The following is a 19,574-nucleotide window of genomic DNA, read 5'->3' as shown; positions in this document are numbered from 1 at the left end:
AAACCTCAAGCTTGGTCGCGCGCCATTTGCGTTCCAACTTTCTACATGATAATTTATGAGCTCTAGTTTCTTCTGTAAACTTAGTCCATAAGTACACAAATGTGTACTTCATGTGTAGTGACATGCTAATTTTTATTTTTACACTTTTTTTCCCCAAATTCCATTGTATGTTATACTCTTCTGACACCACCAGATGGCAGTATACATGTCCACATAAGCGGCCATAAAACCCCAATTCAGTAGTGTACACAATTTTGGAAATAAGAGTTAAAAGGTGCTGTCCACGCATGTGGCCACTAAGCCTTTAGAGGTTCAGCAAAGAAATCAAACAATGTACTACTTCAAGAAACTCTTCAAACTTAAAGTACAAAGAAGAAGAACCATGATAAACATTCTGAATTTATCTCATCCATCCATTCATTTTCAAGATAATCTTACTCATCTCACCATATGAAATGTAAATTACTTCACCAATTATTATTTATTTATTTTTTATTGTTATTACTTGTGGAGTATATTGTGAATAAATTGAGAACAGGAAGTTAACAAAAGTTTTAGCAACCGCTATGTAAAGGAAAAGGGGTAGGATTAAATAAGCTCTGCTGCTTCCTACTCCTTTTCGAACATGTTGAATAGAGAAAATGGAAATTGTGATGTTTCATGTTATATGCTTGCATGTTCCAAATAAAATCAAACTCAACTCAACTCAGCTCAACTCAACATTTGAGGTCACTTTCCCATCTTTTAACTATAGTTAAACCTCATTTCTGCTTTCATTCCCTTCAAAAGACCACATAATTAGGTCCACAGTATAATTAATGTTAAACAATTTACATACGTATTATGTTCATAGTTGAGATAGGTCATTATGTATTCCAGACATGTTTTAAACTAAACAAAGACTACTTGAAAAAGGAGTATAGTTGAGGGTGACACAATGAGGGTGGAAGGAACTGATGAAAAGCAGCGCTGTGCATGAGGCTGAACCATCAAGTGTCTTTTGTAGTTTTTGATGTGGTTTTAACTTTTGAACACATTGAACTCTCCGATCCGTCTTTCCATCCATCAATTTTCTACTGCTTGTCCCTTACGGGGTGGCGGGGGGTGTTTTTGGTTTATATAATGCAATTAGTGGATTTCTGGAACAAAAACTAAACATTTCGATATAACGAGTGACTTAATGGGCGGCATAGCTCGGTTGGTAGAGTGGCCGTGCCAGCAACTTAAGGGTTCCAGGTTCGATTCCCGCTTCCGCCATCCTAGTCACTGCCGCTGTGTCCTTGGGCGAGACACTTTACCCACCTGCACTGCAAAAAGTCAATGTTCAAAAACAAGAAGAAAAAAAATACAAAAGTTAGGGGCATTTTATTTGAACTAAGCAAAAGTTATCTGTCAATAGAACAAGAACATTTGGCTTGTCAAGACTTTCCAAAACAAGTAAAATTAGCTAACCTCAATGAACCCAAAAATACCTTAAAATAAGTATTTTCTCACTAACAACAAGTGGAATTTTCTTGATAGAAAAAACAAATATGAGACCTTTTTTCTCAATATTTTGAAAAATATTCTTAAATGAAGTAAATGCTAGTGCCATTATCTTGACATAATGATATGCACTCGGCATTACATTGCTTGCATTTTCCCATCGATAACATGACATCATCGCGCCAAGTGCGTGCTCTTTCAGTCAATTAGTGCGCAAGGAATATATATATATATATATATATATATATATATATATATATATATATATATATATATATATATATATATATATATATATATGTATATATATATATATGTATATATATATGTGTATATGTATATATATATGTATATATATATATATATATATATATATATGTATATATGTATGTATATATATATATATATATATATATAACATGTGACATTTGAAACAATTTTGAACAGAAATAGTTCATTCACATTCAGATAAATTCTTCAAAATTACAATAAAAAAAAATTTGGTCGGGGGTAAATATATATATATATGTATATATATATATATATATATATATATATATATATATATATATATATATATACATATATATATTTATTTACAGTCCGGCCCCCGACCAAATTTTTTTTAATTGTAATTTTGAAGAATTTATCTGAATGTGAATGAACTATTTCTGTTCAAAATTGTTTCAAATGTCACATGTTAAATGTTTAAATATTACCTGTCAGTTTACTGTACTGTGCCAACTGTACTACTATATGAGTACGTATTTTCTATTGTTTCATTGAAAATAAAACCGCAAAGTCCATTTGGCTGTCATCCGTTTTAATTATGAGACACAATTGTGTCAAAGTCATGATTTTTTATTACATGCTTGAAATAAGAAATTATTACTTTAAAAAAGTAGTTGTATACTTGCAACAGATGATATTCTAGTTTCAAGCAAGTTTTACTCAATATAGGTCATAAAATCTCAGCAACAAGCTGTAATATCTTACTGAGATCATTTAAGACCAAAACACTTAAAACAAGTACAAACCCCGTTTCCATATGAGTTGGGAAATTGTGTTGGATGTAAATATAAACGGAATACAATGACTTGCAAATCATTTTCATCCCATATTCAGTTGAATATGCTACAAAGACAACATATTTGATGTTCAAACTGATCAACTTTTTTTTTTTTTGCAAATAATCATTAACTTTAGAATTTGATGCCAGCAACACGTGACAAAGAAGTTGGGAAAGGTGGCAATAAATACTGATAAAGTTGAGGAATGCTCATCAAACACTTATTTGGAACATCCCACAGGTGAACAGGCAAGTTGGGAACAGGTGGGTGCCATGATTGGGTATAAAAGTAGATTCCATGTAATGCTCAGTCATTCACAAACAAGGATGGGGCGAGGGTCACCACTTTTTCAACAAATGCGTGAGCAAATTGTTGAACAGTTTAAGAAAAACCTTTCTCAACCAGCTATTGCAAGGAATTTAGGGATTTTACCATCTAGGGTCCGTAATATCATCAAAGGGTTCAGAGAATCTGGAGAAATCACTGCACGTAAGCAGCTAAGCCTGTGACCTTCGATCCCTCAGGCTGTACTGCATCAACAAGCGACATCAGTGTGTAAAGGATATCACCACATGGGCTCAGGAACACTTCAGAAACCTACTGTCAGTAACTACAGTTGGTCGCTACATCTGTAAGTGCAAGTTAAAACTCTCTTATGCAAGGCGAAAACCGTTTATCAACAACACCCAGAAACGCTGTCGGCTTCGCTGGGCCTGAGCTCATCTAAGATGGACTGATACAAAGTGGAAAAGTGTTCTGTGGTCTGACGAGTCCACATTTCAAATTGTTTTTGGAAACTGTGGACGTCGTGTCCTCCGGACCAAAGTGGAAAAGAACCATCTGGATTGTTATAGGCGCAAAGTGTAAAAGCCAGCATCTGTGATGGTATGGGGGTGTATTAGTGCCCAAGACATGGGTAACTTACAAATCTGTGAAGGCGGCATTAATGCTGAAAGGTACATACAGATTTTAGAGCAACATATGTTGCCATCCAAGCAACGTTACCATGGACGCCCCTGCTTATTTCAGCAAGACAATGCCAAGCCACGTGTTACATCAACGTGGCTCCATAGTAAAAGAGTGCGGGTACTAGACTGGCCTGCCTGTAGTCCAGACCTGTCTCCCATTGAAAATGTGTGGCGCATTATGAAGCCTAAAATAGCACAACGGAGACCCCCGGACTGTTGAACAACTTAAGCTGTACATCAAGCAAGAATGGGAAATAATTCCACCTGAGAAGCTTAAAAAATGTGTCTCCTTAGTTCCTCCAACAAATTCAAGTAATAAAAAACAAGTAATTATCATTTGCAAAAAAAAAAAAGGTTTATGAGTTTGAACATCAAATATGTTGTCTTTGTAGTACATTCAATTGAATATGGGTTGAAAAGGATTTGCAAATCATTGTATTCCGTTTATATTTACATCTAACACAATTTCCCAACTCATATGGAAACGGGGTTTGTAAAACACTCTAACATAAAATCTGCTTAGTGAGAAGAATGATCTTATCAGACAAAAATAAGCAAGTATCACCCTTATTTGAGATATTCAATCTTACTTAGATTTCAGTTTTTGCAGTGTGCTCCCAGTGCCACCCACACTGGTTTAAATGTAATTTAGATATTGGGTTTCACTATGTAAAGCGCTTTGAGTCACTAGAGAAAAGCGCTATATAAATACAAATCACTTCACACACACTTAATGCTTTTCACTTGCTCTTTCGTCCATGCAGTCATTTATGATGGCTGCCCCAAAACCATCACTCAGGGGATCTGGTGGCCGCGGACCAAGTTCAACCTGCCTGCAGCAGTGCCCTGCCCCAAAGGCTCTGTGGGTGAGTCCCCACACATTAACAGGTTGTGACCTCATGGGGGGGACAAAAAAAACACACTTTCTGTTTCGGTTTGCCTTACAGGTGCTGCCATCAGACACTGTGATGTTGAGAGAGGCTGGATGGAACCAGACCTTTACAACTGCACCTCCCCTCCATTCGTGGAGCTCAATGCTGCTGTATGTTTAGCACTCAAAACATATTCATTGTCAATGTGAAGACTTAAACATAGTATTACATTTTGATTGTTTTTTTTATCAAGTTGGACTCGCTTGAACGCAACGAAACTGAGCTCAACACGATAATGGAAAAGAAGCTCGCACACCAGCTCCGTGATGTCACCGAAGCGACAGGCCGCCTTTACGGTAACGACCTGCTGATTGCAGAGCGACTGCTGTCACGCCTCCTGACCTTCGAGACCCAACAAAGTGGCTTTGGACTCACCGCCACTCAGGATGCACACTTTAATGAGGTAAAGGAAGTTCAATGTATGCAAATCACACATACCAGTGACGTGCGGTGAGGTTGATGGCTGGTGAGGCACTGACTTCATCACAGTCAGATTTACAAACATATGAACCCTAAAGAGTATCTTATTCACCATTTGATTGGCAGCAGTTAACGGGTTATGTTTAAAAGCTCATACCAGCATTCTTCCTTGCTTGGCACTCAGCATCAAGGGTTGGAATTGGGGGTTAAATCACCAAAAATGATTCCCGGGCGCGGCGCCGCTGCTGCCCACTGCTCCCCTCACCTCCCAGGGGGTGATCAAGGGGATGGGTCAAATGCAGAGGACACATTTCATTACACCTAGTGTGTGTGTGACAATCATTGGTACTTTAACTTAACTTTAACTTTACACATACAAACTGTAGCACACAAAAAAGCACATTTAATAAAAAAAACATTATTATGGTCTTACCTTTACTTATAAATGAAGTCCATGCGCCGCTGTTGTGCTGTATTAATGCACCCCCTGACGGGAGTGTTATATCAACTAAAGCCCTCACTTAAACTTTCCACGTGCAAGATTGAATCTATTTAAAAAAGTGTAACCGAGGGTTTATAAATGTCGCCTATACTGTATGAAACTACAAAATAACAAACACGGAGGCTCCAGTTTACACGAGGACCACTTTATTTACATTCTTTCAAAAACCTACGCTCCACTCCAACGTGTCATCACTTCCGCTCTTAGCGCCTTCAAAATAAGAGCTCAAGGCATATACTGTATAACAGCGCATAACAGGAACTTAACATCACAAAGAGGAAAGCCCATAAAAATAGGTTACAAAAGTTATTTAATAAGAAGCCAAAAAGTGCAAAAACAATAATGTTCGTGTTGGAGGAGTTGTGAATTAGGTACACCTGCAGTCTGCAGGTGTATCTAATGTTGTGGCCCTGCAGTCATTCACAACTCCTCCAACACGAACATTATTGTTTTTGCACTTTTTGGCTTCTTATGAAATAACTTTTTTAAATAGATTCAATCTTGCACGTGGAAAGTTTAAGTGTGGGCTTTAGTTGATACAACACTCCCGTCAGGGGGTGCATTCTAAGGCGGGGGTGCAGGAGGCGGGATTACTGCGAGCCTCAGCCAGTACGTCTTTTGCAGCCGTTTTATGATCGCCCAGCACAAGAAATACGTTACACACATACAGTTGTTGACAAAATACACTGTACATTATATTCCTCAGCTAACTAAACTATGGAAATGTATTATATAGTTCATATAGCAATACGGTCTCACTGCACAGCAGGCCAGCAGTTAGCCAAGTCTGCAATCCATGTTGAGGCACAACTGAGTGACGTGCCTCAACTGGCTGCTGTTCACCGCACCGTCTCTTCTCAGTATTTGAATGGCAAATGTGAAAATTCAGCGATTTTGAATAAAAATAATCGAAAACTGGTGAAGTTAAATGGAAAATAACTTTATAGTATAATCACTGGATACATATAACAATTTAATGAATTTGTTTTCTTTTTACATTTTTTGTCTTTCCATGATGGCAGGTGAGGCCCCGCCTCACCTGCCTCTAGTGACCGCACGTCACTGACACATACTGTGGATTGGTTACCACGCTTACCACATGAACACACTCACAATTAACGAATATCTGCATCCTTTAATATCGATTTTGATTCCCATGTACCGGGAATTGGTACCGTATTGGTTCACATGTGATTGGCACCCGCCCCTACATCTAATTATACATTTGGTACATCGATATGGATACCATTTAAAAGTGTTTAATAATTTGTAATATTGTGAAGTTAATTATTATATGTATGCAGTGGCGGGCCGTGCGTTTCCCACCAAGGCCTTCAGTGATGTCCCACTTCAAAGATTCCTTTTCAAAATACCATCATTTATGTCTCCACATGACCATTGCTGGAGAAATACTCTGCAGGAACACATTTCTGGCGCATTTAAAAATCCATTAAAACGCATTAGCAATTAAAACATACCTTATGTGGTACTGTCAAAGTTAAAATTGCAAAATACATATTCAAAGTGAAAAAATCAAATATTTGAACTCACAATTAGTAGGACCTATTCAACGCCGTCTAAGCCAGTGGTACTGTCGGAGGCAGATATTTACATATATCCGAATTTAAGTGTTACTTCTTTTATTTCATAATCATATTACAAAACAGCTAGTGTTTTTCTTCCAATTGTGGTCTTTTGGTTGTCTGCAAAAACTGTGTGCTTAACCTTGAGTGAGGAATGTAAGAAAGAGAGATAATGGGCATCTGTTTTGGCTGGAGGAACATGACTGCGAGGGGGGGAGAGGGAGAGACTTAAGAGGGGAGAGGGTTTTTCGGGGGGGGCAGACCATCTTGGTGGCGCGATTGAATATTCTATGCTGGACTGGTCTCAATGTATATGCAAAGCTTTGCAAATATATTACAAAATACCTATTCTGTCTCTGGTGGTTCTTCTACTCAGCTTTAAGTGTCGTAAAGAGCTTGGGAGCGAGCGACCAGAAACTTGGATTCCCTGGGAGGAACAACTGGTCCTAACGCAACAGTACCCCTAGTTGTCAGCTTATTCGAGTGGAAATGGCGAGCATTTCCCCATTTCATCGCCAGAACAGCTGAGCTAGCTTCCGGGGTTGGCCAACATCTTCTCACAAGATGTAGTTTCTCTTTAAATATCCATCCATCCATCCATTTTCTTCAGCTTATTCGAGGTCGGGTTGCGGGGGCAGCAGCCTAAGCAGGGAAGCCCTGACTTCCCTCCCCCCAGCCACTTCGTCCAGCTCTTCCCGGGGGATCCCGAGGCGTTCCCAGGCCAGCCGGGAGACATAGTCTTCCCAATGTGTCCTGGGTCTTCCCCCCCTAGGGAGGCGTTCGGGTGGCATCCTGAACAGATGCCCGAACCACCTCATCTGGCTCCTCTCGATGTGGAGGAGCAGCGGCTTTACTCTGAGCTCCCCCCGAATGACAGAGCTTCTCCCCCTATCTCGAAGGAAGAGCCCCGCCACCCGGCGGAGGAAACTCATTTCGGCCGCTTGTACCCGTGATCTTGTCCTTTCGGTCATAACCCAAAGCTCATGACCATAGGTGAGGATGGGAACGTAGATCGACCGGGAAATTGAGAGCTTTGCCTTCCGGCTCAGCTCCTTCTTCACCACAACGGATCGATACAGTGTCCGCATTACTGAAGACGCCGCACCGATCCGCCTGTCGATCTCACGAGCCACTCTTCTTCCACTCGTGAGCAAGACTCCGAGGTACTTGAACTCCTCCACATGGGGCAAGATATCCTCCCCAACTTGGAGATGGCAATCCACCCTTTCCCGGGTGAGAACCATGGACTCGGACTTGGAGGTGCTGATTCTCATCCCAGTCGCTTCACACTCGGCTGCGAACCGATCCAGTGAGAGCTGAAGATCCTGGCCAGATGAAGCCATCAGGACCACATCATCTGCAAATAGCAGAAACCTAATCCTGCAGCCACCAAACCAGATCCCCTCAACGCCTTGACTGCGCCTAGAAATTCTGTCCATAAAAGTTATGAACAGAATCGGTGACAAAGGGCAGCCTTGGCGGAGAAGACCCACTTCTATGGTGGAAGAACAATGAGCCCATATATCCTCTTACTGCCAAGTTAGCCAGGCATTACCTCGCCATACCTGCTACCTCCGTGCCCAGCGAAAGGGTATTTTCCACAGCTGGAGACGTAACTGCAAGCAGGTCTGATTTTTCTGGCAAAAAACATGACAATTAAGTGAAAGTCACCAGGGTTAAAGGGGAACATTATCGCCTGACCTATGTAAGCGTCAATATATACCTTGATGTTGCAGAAAAAAGACCATATATTTTTTTAACCGATTTCCGAACTCTAAATGGGTGAATTTTGGCGAATTAAACGCCTTTCTATTATTCGCTCTCGGAGCGATGGCGTCACAACGTGACGTCACATCGGGAAGCAATACGCCATTTTCTCAAACACATTACAAACAACAGTGTGGTTTTCGTCCTGGTCGTGGAACTGTGGACCAGCTCTATACTCTCCGCAGGGTCCTTGAGGGTGCATGGGAGTTTGCCCAACCAGTCTACATGTGTTTTGTGGACTTGGAGAAGGCATTCGACCGTGTCCCTCGGGAAGTTTTGTGGAGAGTGCTCAGAGAGTACGGGGTATCGGACTGTCTGATTGTGGCAGTCCGCTCCCTGTATGATCAGTGTCAGAGCTTGGTCCGCATTGCCGGCAGTAAGTCAGACACGTTTCCAGTGAGGGTTGGACTCCGCCAAGGCTGCCCTTTGTCACCGATTCTGTTCATAACTTTTATGGACAGAATTTCTAGGCGCAGTCAAGGCGTTGAGGGGATCTGGTTTGGTGGCTGCAGGATTAGGTCTCTGCTTTTTGCAGATGATGTGGTCCTGATGGCTTCATCTGGCCAGGATCTTCAGCTCTCACTGGATCGGTTCGCAGCCGAGTGTGAAGCGACTGGGATGAGAATCAGCACCTCCAAGTCCGAGTCCATGGTTCTCGCCCGGAAAAGGGTGGAGTGCCATCTCCGGGTTGGGGAGGAGATCTTGCCCCAAGTGGAGGAATTCAAGTACCTCGGAGTCTTGTTCACGAGTGAGGGAAGAGTGGATCGTGAGATCGACAGGCGGATCGGTGCGGCGTCTTCAGTAATGCGGACGCTGTTTTGATCCGTTGTGGTGAAGAAGGAGCTGAGCCGGAAGGCAAAGCTCTCAATTTACCGGTCGATCTACGTTCCCATCCTCACCTATGGTCATGAGCTTTGGGTTATGACCGAAAGGACAAGATCGCGGGTACAAGCGGCCGAAATGAGTTTCCTCCGCCGGGTGGCGGGGCTCTCCCTTAGATAGGGTGAGAAGCTCTGCCATCCGGGGGGAGCTCAAAGTAAAGCCGCTGCTCCTCCACATCGAGAGGAGCCAGATGAGGTGGTTCGGGCATCTGGTTAGGATGCCACCCGAACGCCTCCCTAGGGAGGTGTTTAGGGCACGTCCGACCGGTGGGAGGCCGCGGGGAAGACCCAGGACACGTTGGGAAGACTATGTCTCCCGGCTGGCCTGGGAACGCATCGGGGTCCCACAGGAAGAGCTGGACGAAGTGGCTGGGGAGAGGGAAGTCTGGGCTTCCCTGCTTAGGCTGCTGCCCCCGCGACCTGACCTCGGATAAGCGGAAGAAGATGGATGGACGTTACAAACACCGAGTCAAATCAGCTCTGTTATTTTCCATTTTTTCGACTGTTTTCCGTACCTTGGAAACATCATGCCTCGTCGGTGTGTTGTCGGAGGGTGTAACAACACGAACAGGGACGGATTCAAGTTGCACCAGTGGCCCAAAGATGCGAAAGTGGCAAGAAATTGGACGTTTGTTCCGCACACTTTACCGACGAAAGCTATGCTACGACAGAGATGGCAAGAATGTGTGGATATCCTGCGACACGCAAAGCAGATGCATTTCCAACGATAAAGTCAAAGAAATCTGCCGCCAGACCCCCAGGAAATGAGAGCGGATGAGGGTATGTCTACAGAATATATTAATTGATGGAAAATTGGGCTGTCTGCACTCTCAAAGTGCATGTTGTTGCCAAATGTATTTCATATGCTGTAAAGCTAGTTCATAGTTGTTAGTTTCCTTTAATGCCAAACAAACACATACCAATCGTTGGTTAGAAGGCGATCGCCGAATTCGTCCTCGCTTTCTCCCGTGTTGCTGAATGTCGTGTCATTGTCGATGTCGCATACGGTTCAAACCGATATGGCTCAATAGCTTCAGTTTCTTCTTCAATTTCATTTTCGCTACCTGCCTCCACACTACAACCATCCGTTTCAATACATGCGTAATCTGTTGAATCGCTTAAGCCGCTGAAATCCGAGTCTGAATCCGAGCTAATGTCGCTATACCTCGCCATGTTTGTTTGTATTGGCATCACTATGTGACGTCACAGGAAAATGGACGGGTGTATATAACGATGGTTAAAATCAGGCACTGTGAAGCTTTTTTTAGGGATATTGCGTGATGGGTAAAATTTTGAAAAAAAACTTCGAAAAATAAAATAAGCCACTGGGAACTGATTTTTAATGGTTTTAACCCTTCTGAAATTGTAATGTTCCCCTTTGGGGGGGAAGAAACATTAATCCGAGGCTGAGTTGACTTGAAACTGTTTAATGTTGCACTTTTTATATGTAGAAGAAAAGTTTTGTCATTTTATTTAATCCGAGCAACAACTTGAAGCAGTTAAATGTTGCACTTTATATGTGGAAATGTTGCACTTTATATGTAGAAAGGTTTTGTTAAGAAACCAATTCTGAGCCTTATCTTATTTAGTTTTTATTTTATATATGTTGACCACATTAACCCTGGCAAGGGACCCTGTGTGTATATGTATGTTATTGTTATGCTTAGCATTCATGACTGCCTGCTGTTGCACTGATCAGCCTAGTGGTGACTCACATCCATCACACACACAGCTATTTTAAAGCAATGTTAAAGGGGAACATTATCACCAGACCTATGTAAGCGTCAATATATACCTTGATGTTGCAGAAAAAAGACCATATATATTTTTTACCGATTTCCGAACTCTAAATGGGTGAATTTTGGCGAATTAAACGCCTTTCTATTATTCGCTCTCGGAGCGTTGTGACGTCACATCGGGAAGCAATCCGCCATTTTCTCACTTTCCTCGGTGTGTTGTCGGAGGGTGTAACAACACGAACAGGGACGGATTCAAGTTGCACTAGTGGCCCAAAGATGCGAAAGTGGCAAGAAATTGGACGAAATTTGTTCAAAATACGAGGGTGTGGGGAAAGCCGACGAAATGGTCAGTCGTTTGTTCCGCACACTTTACCGACGAAAGCTATGCTACGACAGAGATGGCAACCGTCCCTTATGCCACCGAAGATGATCAGGAGAAGAATATCGACCTTGGCTTCCCTGGCCTGCTGACATCAACTCCAAAACTGGACAGATCAGCTTTCAGGAAAAGAGAGCGGATGAGGGTATGTCTACAGAATATATTAATTGATGAAAACTTTATTCATTACTCGCGGTTTTACGTAAATTATTATACATAAACTGTGTTTACCAATAATTTAGCTTAAAAACATTTATTTTTTTCAATCATTCAAGTACATTCGGGTAGTCTTGTGTAATGCAGTATTTTGTGTCTATTTAGGTATGGTTAACCTGAGTGCTAAAATCGTGGAAAAATATTTGTTCTTAGCGCGCCTGAAATAGGCTGTCTGCACTCTCAAAGTGCATGTTGTTGCCAAATGTATTTCATATGCTGTAAACCTAGTTCATAGTTGTTAGTTTCCTTTAATGCCAAACAAACACATACCAATCGTTGGTTAGAAGGCGATCGCCGAATTTGTCCTCGCTTTCTCCCGTGTCGCTGGCTGTCGTGTCGTTTTCGTCGGTTTCGCTTGCATACGGTTCAAACCGATATGGCTCAATAGCTTCAGTTTCTTCTTCAATTTCGTTTTCGCTACCTGCCTCCACACTACAACCATCCGTTGCAATACATTCGTAATCTGTTGAATCGCTTAAGCCGCTGAAATCCGAGTCTGAATCCGAGCTAATGTCGCTATAGCTTGCTGTTCTTTCCGCCATGTTTGTTTGTGTTGGCTTCAAATGGACGGGTGTATATAACGATGGTTAAAATCAGGCACTTTGAAGCTTTTTTATAGGGATATTGCATGATGGGTAAAAATTTTAAAAAAACTTCGAAAAATAAAATAAGCCACTGGGAACTGATTTTTAATGGTTTTAACCCTTCTGAAATTGTGATAATGTTCCCCTTTAAAAGGATAAAGCCATTGTTTACAAATGTTGGTAGATAAAAAACCAGAAAATGTATATTTTGTTGTTTTCTTACTGTACTGAAAATGAAGCGAACCGTGACCTCTAAACCGAGGTACGTACCGAACGGAAATTTTTGTGTACCGTTACACCCTTAGAGAATATGTAAACGCGTTATAAAATTCAACACTTGACAATTGGCGCCTGCTGGCATTGTGAACCGTGCCGATTGTACCCTCCCCAATCTGATTGTTGCATGAAATAATAGATTAAAGAGAGCATTTTTAATCCATGTCAATGCGGTCAATTTGGTGTGATTTGAGCATCACAAAAGGATTACTGCCGTTACAATGATAATGCAAACATGGGGTTGTCAGTAAAGCTCTGTGTCACAGATGTGCGTGCAACAGCAGTTTGGCATGATATACTTCTATGGGCGGTGTTGCTATGGCGATGCACTCATCTAATATTGCAAATGTCATCTTGCCGTATTAACAGAGCCTCATTTTACCCGATATGAGGAAGCGGAAATGTAATTCTTCCTCGGCAAGATGGAATTTGGGCACGCTAACAGACCTTTCAGCCATGCAATCTTTCTGCAAATATTCCTCCAATGAGAGTGGATGCTTGTTGAAGGCCGTCTTCTGCACAAGCTGTGCAGTTTCATCTCATTTATGAGATTTAATTCCATATTCATTTTTGGAATTGGAACTGGAATTTATTTTTTCTTTCAATAACGGCGGATTTTTGGCTTCTTCTTTCCGGCGGCAGCTGTGACTACCCTCTGCATTGCTGGAAGTGGCTCAGTCATTGTTTTGCCTCCACAGATATGTTGCTATAGAAACTGACAGTACTATAGGATATCGTGTCATCATCTCATCAGTGTCTTCTGTAATTACTGAAGATTTATTCATACACTGAGGCAACACATCAGTGCGCACATATGTTCTCCTAAATCTTTATTCTTTTTACACAAACACAGTTAATTGTTTAAGAAACAGAACATTCCTTTCAGAAGGGAACGCTGCCTGCAATAAAACACTAACAAAAAAATAATATGCATGTTAATGGACACATATTGGATGTCCTGATTCCTCTGTGTAATTCCAGCTGAAGAAATGAAACAATAGAAGGAAGATGCCATCAGAACAAAGAGGGATTTGATCATTCGTTTTGCACTGACAATCATCAGTCCAAAACGGTTTTTATTACCCTAAATGATCGATAGAGACTACAGTTGTCATGGCAACCCAGCTCACATCCCATAGTGAGCAAAATGAAAACCCACAGGTATCAGGCCTTCCTTTGACAGCAGAGTGATTATATATTTAGAAAACACATTTTGATAGATTTGCAGTACTGGAAATTTAGGTTCAGTGTAAACTCAAATTCAAACAAACTGTTCCGTTGGCTTTCACGTTGTTCTAAATTCGAAAACATTTCTCATCGAAATTATTGGAGTGTAAAAAAACCCTCCATTAAATTATTTTACTCAATAAGTAACATTTTAATATTTTAAACTGTCATACAACTATAAAGAGAACTTATGCAGATTGACTTTAAAGTTGTTCTACAAACCCCGTTTCCATATGAGTTGGGAAATTGTGTTAGATGTAAATATAAACTGAATACAATGATTTGCAAATCATTTTCAACCCATATTCAGTTGAATATGCTACAAAGACAACATATTTGATGTTCAAACTGATAAACATATTTTTTTTTTTGGCAAATAATCATTAACTTTAGAATTTGATGCCAGCAACACGTGACAAAGAAGTTGGGAAAGGTGGCAATAAATACTGATAAAGTTGAGGAATGCTCATCAAACACTTATTTGGAACATCCCACAGGTGAACAGGTAAATTGGGAACAGGTGGGTGCCATGATTGGGTATAAAAGTAGATTCCATGAAATGCTCAGTCATTCACAAACAAGGATGGGGCGAGGGAGTGAACCCTCTTGCAGACCCTCTTAAATGAAGTAAATGCTAGTGCCATTATCTTGACGTAATGATATGCGCTCGACATTACATTTCTTGAAACTGGCAAACTTATACTAAAAACTAATTTATTGTTCTTAATGGAAAGGCAACAAGGCAACCGTTTGTTACTCTCGGGGTCTCCTAATCATATTGTCTAAAAATGCATTTTTCCATCGATAACATGACATCATCGCGCCAAGTGCGTGCTCTTTCAGTCAATTAGTGCGCATATATACAGCCCGGCCCCCGGCCAAAAAATGTTTAATTGTGATTTTGAAGAATTTATCTGAATGTGCATGAACTATTTCCGTTCAAAATTGTTTAAATGTTTAAATATTAACTGTCAGTTTACTGTACTGTGCCAACTGTACTACTATATGAGTACGCATTTTCTATTGTTTCATTGAAAATAAAACATAAAAGTCCATTTGGCTGTCATCTGTTTTAATTATGAGACACAATTGTGTCAAAATCATGATTTTTTATTTCATGCTTGAAATAAGAAATTAATTACTTTAGAAAGGTAGTTTTATACTTGTGAGTGTTGATGACACAGCTTTGCAACACTTGATATTCTAGTTTCAAGCATGTTTTACTCAATATAGGTCATCAAATCTCAGCAACAAGCTGTAATATCTTACTGAGATCATTTAGGACCAAAACCTAAAACAAGTAAAACACTCTAACATAAAATCTGCTTAGTGAGAAGAATTATCTTATTAGACAGAAAATAAGCAAATATCACCCTTATTTGAGATATTTCATCTTACTTAGATTTCAGTTTTTGCAGTGCAAGTGATTACTTTTGCACCATTTTCCACCAGCTGGATTCAAGATTTTTATTTTGAACAATACTTTACCATTAGGGCTTGTCGGACTGAATTTGATTCATTGTAATGTTTTATAGGATCATGTTTCAAGTTTATTCACAATACCATATAACAATTACAATAGTAGTGAAATATCATCATTTAAAGATGTTGGTACGTGAAAGGGTCCCCCAAATAAGCTAGAAGAAGCTTTTGACAGGGGGTCCAGAGGACAGTATATACATGGAATGATGAAACATGGTAGCAAGCACAACAACAACAACAAAAAACAACGCTATATGATTAACACAAGATAATAGTACTAAACAAGCATACACATACATACATACATACATTCATTCAACCATGCAAAACCCAACAGTAGTCTACCCCACATGAGGCATTAAATATAGGTGGTTAATAGGTAAGTTTTCAGTTTCTTTTTGAAGTTGGAGAATGGATACAGCATCTTAGGCTCTCATTAAGCTGGTTCCAAATCTTTGGTCCCCTGCATACAACACTTCGAGCGGTACAATCCAGTAAACGATGTTTCCCTGATATCAGATCTAAGTTACGAGTGTTGTGGGCATGCTGGGGATGGTAGATAGGAACCAAGCTACAGAGCCTAAGATTCAGCCTGTGGATGACTTGATAGGTTAAACAAGCATTTTGATAAATATTGAACTCTGTCAGTCTTAAGAGATGATAATTATGGAATAGATGTCGAGTGGGGGCATTAAACTTGGACCATGACAGGGCCCGTATGATTTTCTTTTGCATGGATTCTAATTTGTGAAGGTAGGTAGGGAAGGTGTTACACCAGATGACATTACAGACATGTCCTACTGGCTTATGATTGGGTTAAAATGGTCTTACGTGTAACATTTAAGTGTCTCTTCTGGTTCTTAAAAAAACAAAACATTTTTGGACACAAGCGAGAGGAAAATACCATCGCATTCCTCCCGGTTTCCTTCTTGTCACCCATTTGCAAACATATTCAGCCCACCTTTGTCTTCATTTCCAGTCCATTAGTTTTCCTCCTCCACTGCGCTCAATAGGCTGTCTTACTTGTCTTCTCCCATGAGCATCGTGAGGCTGCAGAAGTTTATTAGATCTGGTGCTTCTCACACTCTTTCCTACTCTCTGTGGTCCAAAAGGTCTACAAACAAAATCACAATCCCATCAAGACAAAAGGCATTTGTCTGGTCTCATACTTTCTTTAGTCGTCTCAGGTGTCTGCGAACCTTTAGTGACCCTGGAGTAGCTTTATTTTTTATTTTTTTATTTTTTTGTCCTATCCAGCTTCTCAGGCAAATCATATAGTTGATGTAGATGCCCATATTGGCTGTACTTTACAAAAGGGAAGTGTAGGATACTTCTCTTGTTGCCTTATTTGTATTTGACTTTATTAAATGTATTTATATTATCATTTGGTGCAGCCGGGCTGTAGCAGGAGGGGTTGGGAAGAGAAAAAAAGGAAGACAGAGGGGGAAATTGTGGGGACAAGAGGGGGATAAGACAGAGAGACAAAAACAACAATAGAGCAACATCAGCAAATATGACATGTACAAATATGATGGTAAAAGTGATAGCAAAGAAGCAGTTAGCGAAATAAATAATAATACAGAAATGACAATGAGCATTATTACACTACAAATGGATCAATACAAACACCAATAGAAATCCACGCTATTGATAATGAACAATACCAGTGACGTGCGGTGAACTATACACCAGGTGAGGCAAAGATACTTTTGGAGTTTTTATTTATTTATTTATTTTACTTAAATTCATATGTGTAGCTCTAATCATTATGTTGCACATTAGAATAACAAGAAAAAGAAGGGATTTATTTGCTTTCATAAAAACATTATCATAATGATATTATGATATGATAAATAGGTCCAAAAAGTATTTGATAAAGTTTGGTTTTAACAAAATAAATCAAGTATTGTGAGTGTATGTTCCCTTTCTGTACTTGTATCTGAAGCAGCAATAGCTATCCTCCGTGAAAACCTACTTTGTATGATCACATTCATTTTGTCTTAAAGGGGAACATTATCACAATTTCAGAAGGGTTAAAACCATTAAAAATCAGTTCCCAGTGGCTTATTTTATTTTTCAAAGTTTTTTTTCAAAATTTTACCCATCACGCAATATCCCTAAAAAAAGCTTCAAAGTGCCTGATTTTAACCATCGTTATATACACCCGTCCATTTTCCTGTGACGTCACATAGTGAAGCCAACACAAACAAACATGGCGGAAAGAACAGCAAGCTATAGCGACATTAGCTCGGATTCAGACTCGGATTTCAGCGGCTTAAGCGATTCAACAGATTACGCATGTATTGAAACGGATGGTTGTAGTGTGGAGGCAGGTAGCGAAAACGAAATTGAAGAAGAAACTGAAGCTATTGAGCCATATCGGTTTGAACCCGTATGCAAGCGAAACCGACGAAAACGACACGACAGCCAGCGACACGGGAGAAAGCGAGGACGAATTCGGCGATCGCCTTCTAACCAACGATTGGTATGTGTTTGTTTGGCATTAAAGGAAACTAACAACTATGAACTAGGTTTACAGCATATGAAATACATTTGGCAACAACATGCACTTTGAGAGTGCAGACAGCCCAATTTTCATCAATTAATATATTCTGTAGACATAACCTCATCCGCTCTCTTTTCCTGAAAGCTGATCTGTCCAGTTTTGGAGTTGATGTCAGCAGGCCAGGGAAGCTAGGGTCGATATTCTTCTCTTGATCATCTTTGGTGGCTTAAGGGACGGTAGAAGCGGTGTGAGCCAAGACATCCAGGGGGTTTAGCTCGCTCGTCTGCGGGAACAAACTGCCGCCATTGCTTGCCGTGCTACCGAGGTCCTTTGTCCCTGAATTGCTCACACACTCCGGCAGATTCAATGGGGGTCTGGCGGCAGATTTCTTTGACTTTATCGTTGGAAATGCATCTGCTTTGAGTGTCGCAGGATATCCACACATTCTTGCCATCTCTGTCGTAGCATAGCTTTCGTCGGTAAAGTGTGCGGAACAAACGTCCAATTTCTTGCCACTTTCGCATCTTTGGGCCACTGGTGCAACTTGAATCCGTCCCTGTTCGTGTTGTTACACCCTCCGACAACACACCGACGAGGCATGATGTCTCCAAGGTACGGAAAACAGTCGAAAAAACGGAAAATAACAGAGCTGATTTGGCTCGGTGTTTGAGAAAATGGCGGATTGCTTCCCGATGTGACGTCACAACGTCATCGCTCCGAGAGCGAATACTAGAAAGGCGTTTAATTCGCCAAAATTCACCCATTTAGAGTTTGGAAATCGGTTAAAAAAATATATGGTCTTTTTTCTGCAACATCAAGGTATATATTGATGCATACATAGGTCTGGTGATAATGTTCCCCTTTAAAGTCCAGTTTAGAGAAGTATTTCATCTTGGATACAGTTTATAATCATCCATATTGGCAGACACATTCATTTGATTTAATGTTATTGCAAGCAATTAAACAATATTTTTTGCATCTGACAAAACACACCCACAAACGCTGGTTTACTCTAATAAAAATGCCATGTTTGTTATAAATACAGTTTTGATCTCCCAGTGTGGCGAGTCAGAGTATTGCTAGCTTGTTGTCACTTATTCTACAGCCGAGTAGTCGCAAGAATGCTCCCTGGGATCACTAGCGCCCTCTACCACCATGAGGCGGGAGAACTGTGTGCCTCACACAGTGCGTCTTTGCAGCCGTTTTATGATTGCTCCGCACAAGAAATACGTTACACACATACAGTTGTTGACAAAATACACTGTACATTATATACCTCAGCTAACTAAACTATGGAAATGTATAATATAATTAATTTAGCAATACGGTCTCACTGCACAGCAGACCAGCAGTTAGCCGAGTCATTGCGCAATCCATGGTGAGGCTCAGCTGGCTGCTGACTCACTGCAAGTCTCTTCTCAGTATTTGAACAGCAAATGTGAAAATTCTGTGATTTTGAATAAAAATAATCTAAAACTGGTGAAGTTAAATGAAAAATAACTTTATAGTATAATCACTGGATACATATAACAATTTAATTAATTTATTTTCTTTTTA

At 40.5% G+C, this 19,574-nt stretch overlaps 1 protein-coding gene across 2 annotated transcripts in view; it reads left to right on the top strand.

Moving 5' to 3' along the window:
- The window catches only part of celsr3 (cadherin, EGF LAG seven-pass G-type receptor 3), a 283,146-nt gene that overhangs the window by 190,325 nt on the left and 73,247 nt on the right, over positions 1-19,574 (top strand). For both annotated transcript variants that reach the window (XM_061974323.1, XM_061974314.1), the window contains 3 exons: positions 4,288-4,389; positions 4,471-4,565; positions 4,649-4,858. In XM_061974323.1, the coding sequence (XP_061830307.1) occupies positions 4,288-4,389; positions 4,471-4,565; positions 4,649-4,858 (407 nt within the window). The remainder of the gene's footprint in view (positions 1-4,287; positions 4,390-4,470; positions 4,566-4,648; positions 4,859-19,574) is intronic.

This window comes from Nerophis lumbriciformis, linkage group LG01 (genome assembly GCF_033978685.3).
Source record: "Nerophis lumbriciformis linkage group LG01, RoL_Nlum_v2.1, whole genome shotgun sequence".
NCBI lineage: Eukaryota > Metazoa > Chordata > Actinopteri > Syngnathiformes > Syngnathidae > Nerophis > Nerophis lumbriciformis.
The sequence above is the reverse complement of the archived record's forward strand: the minus strand, read 5'-3'. Positions and strand labels throughout refer to the sequence as shown.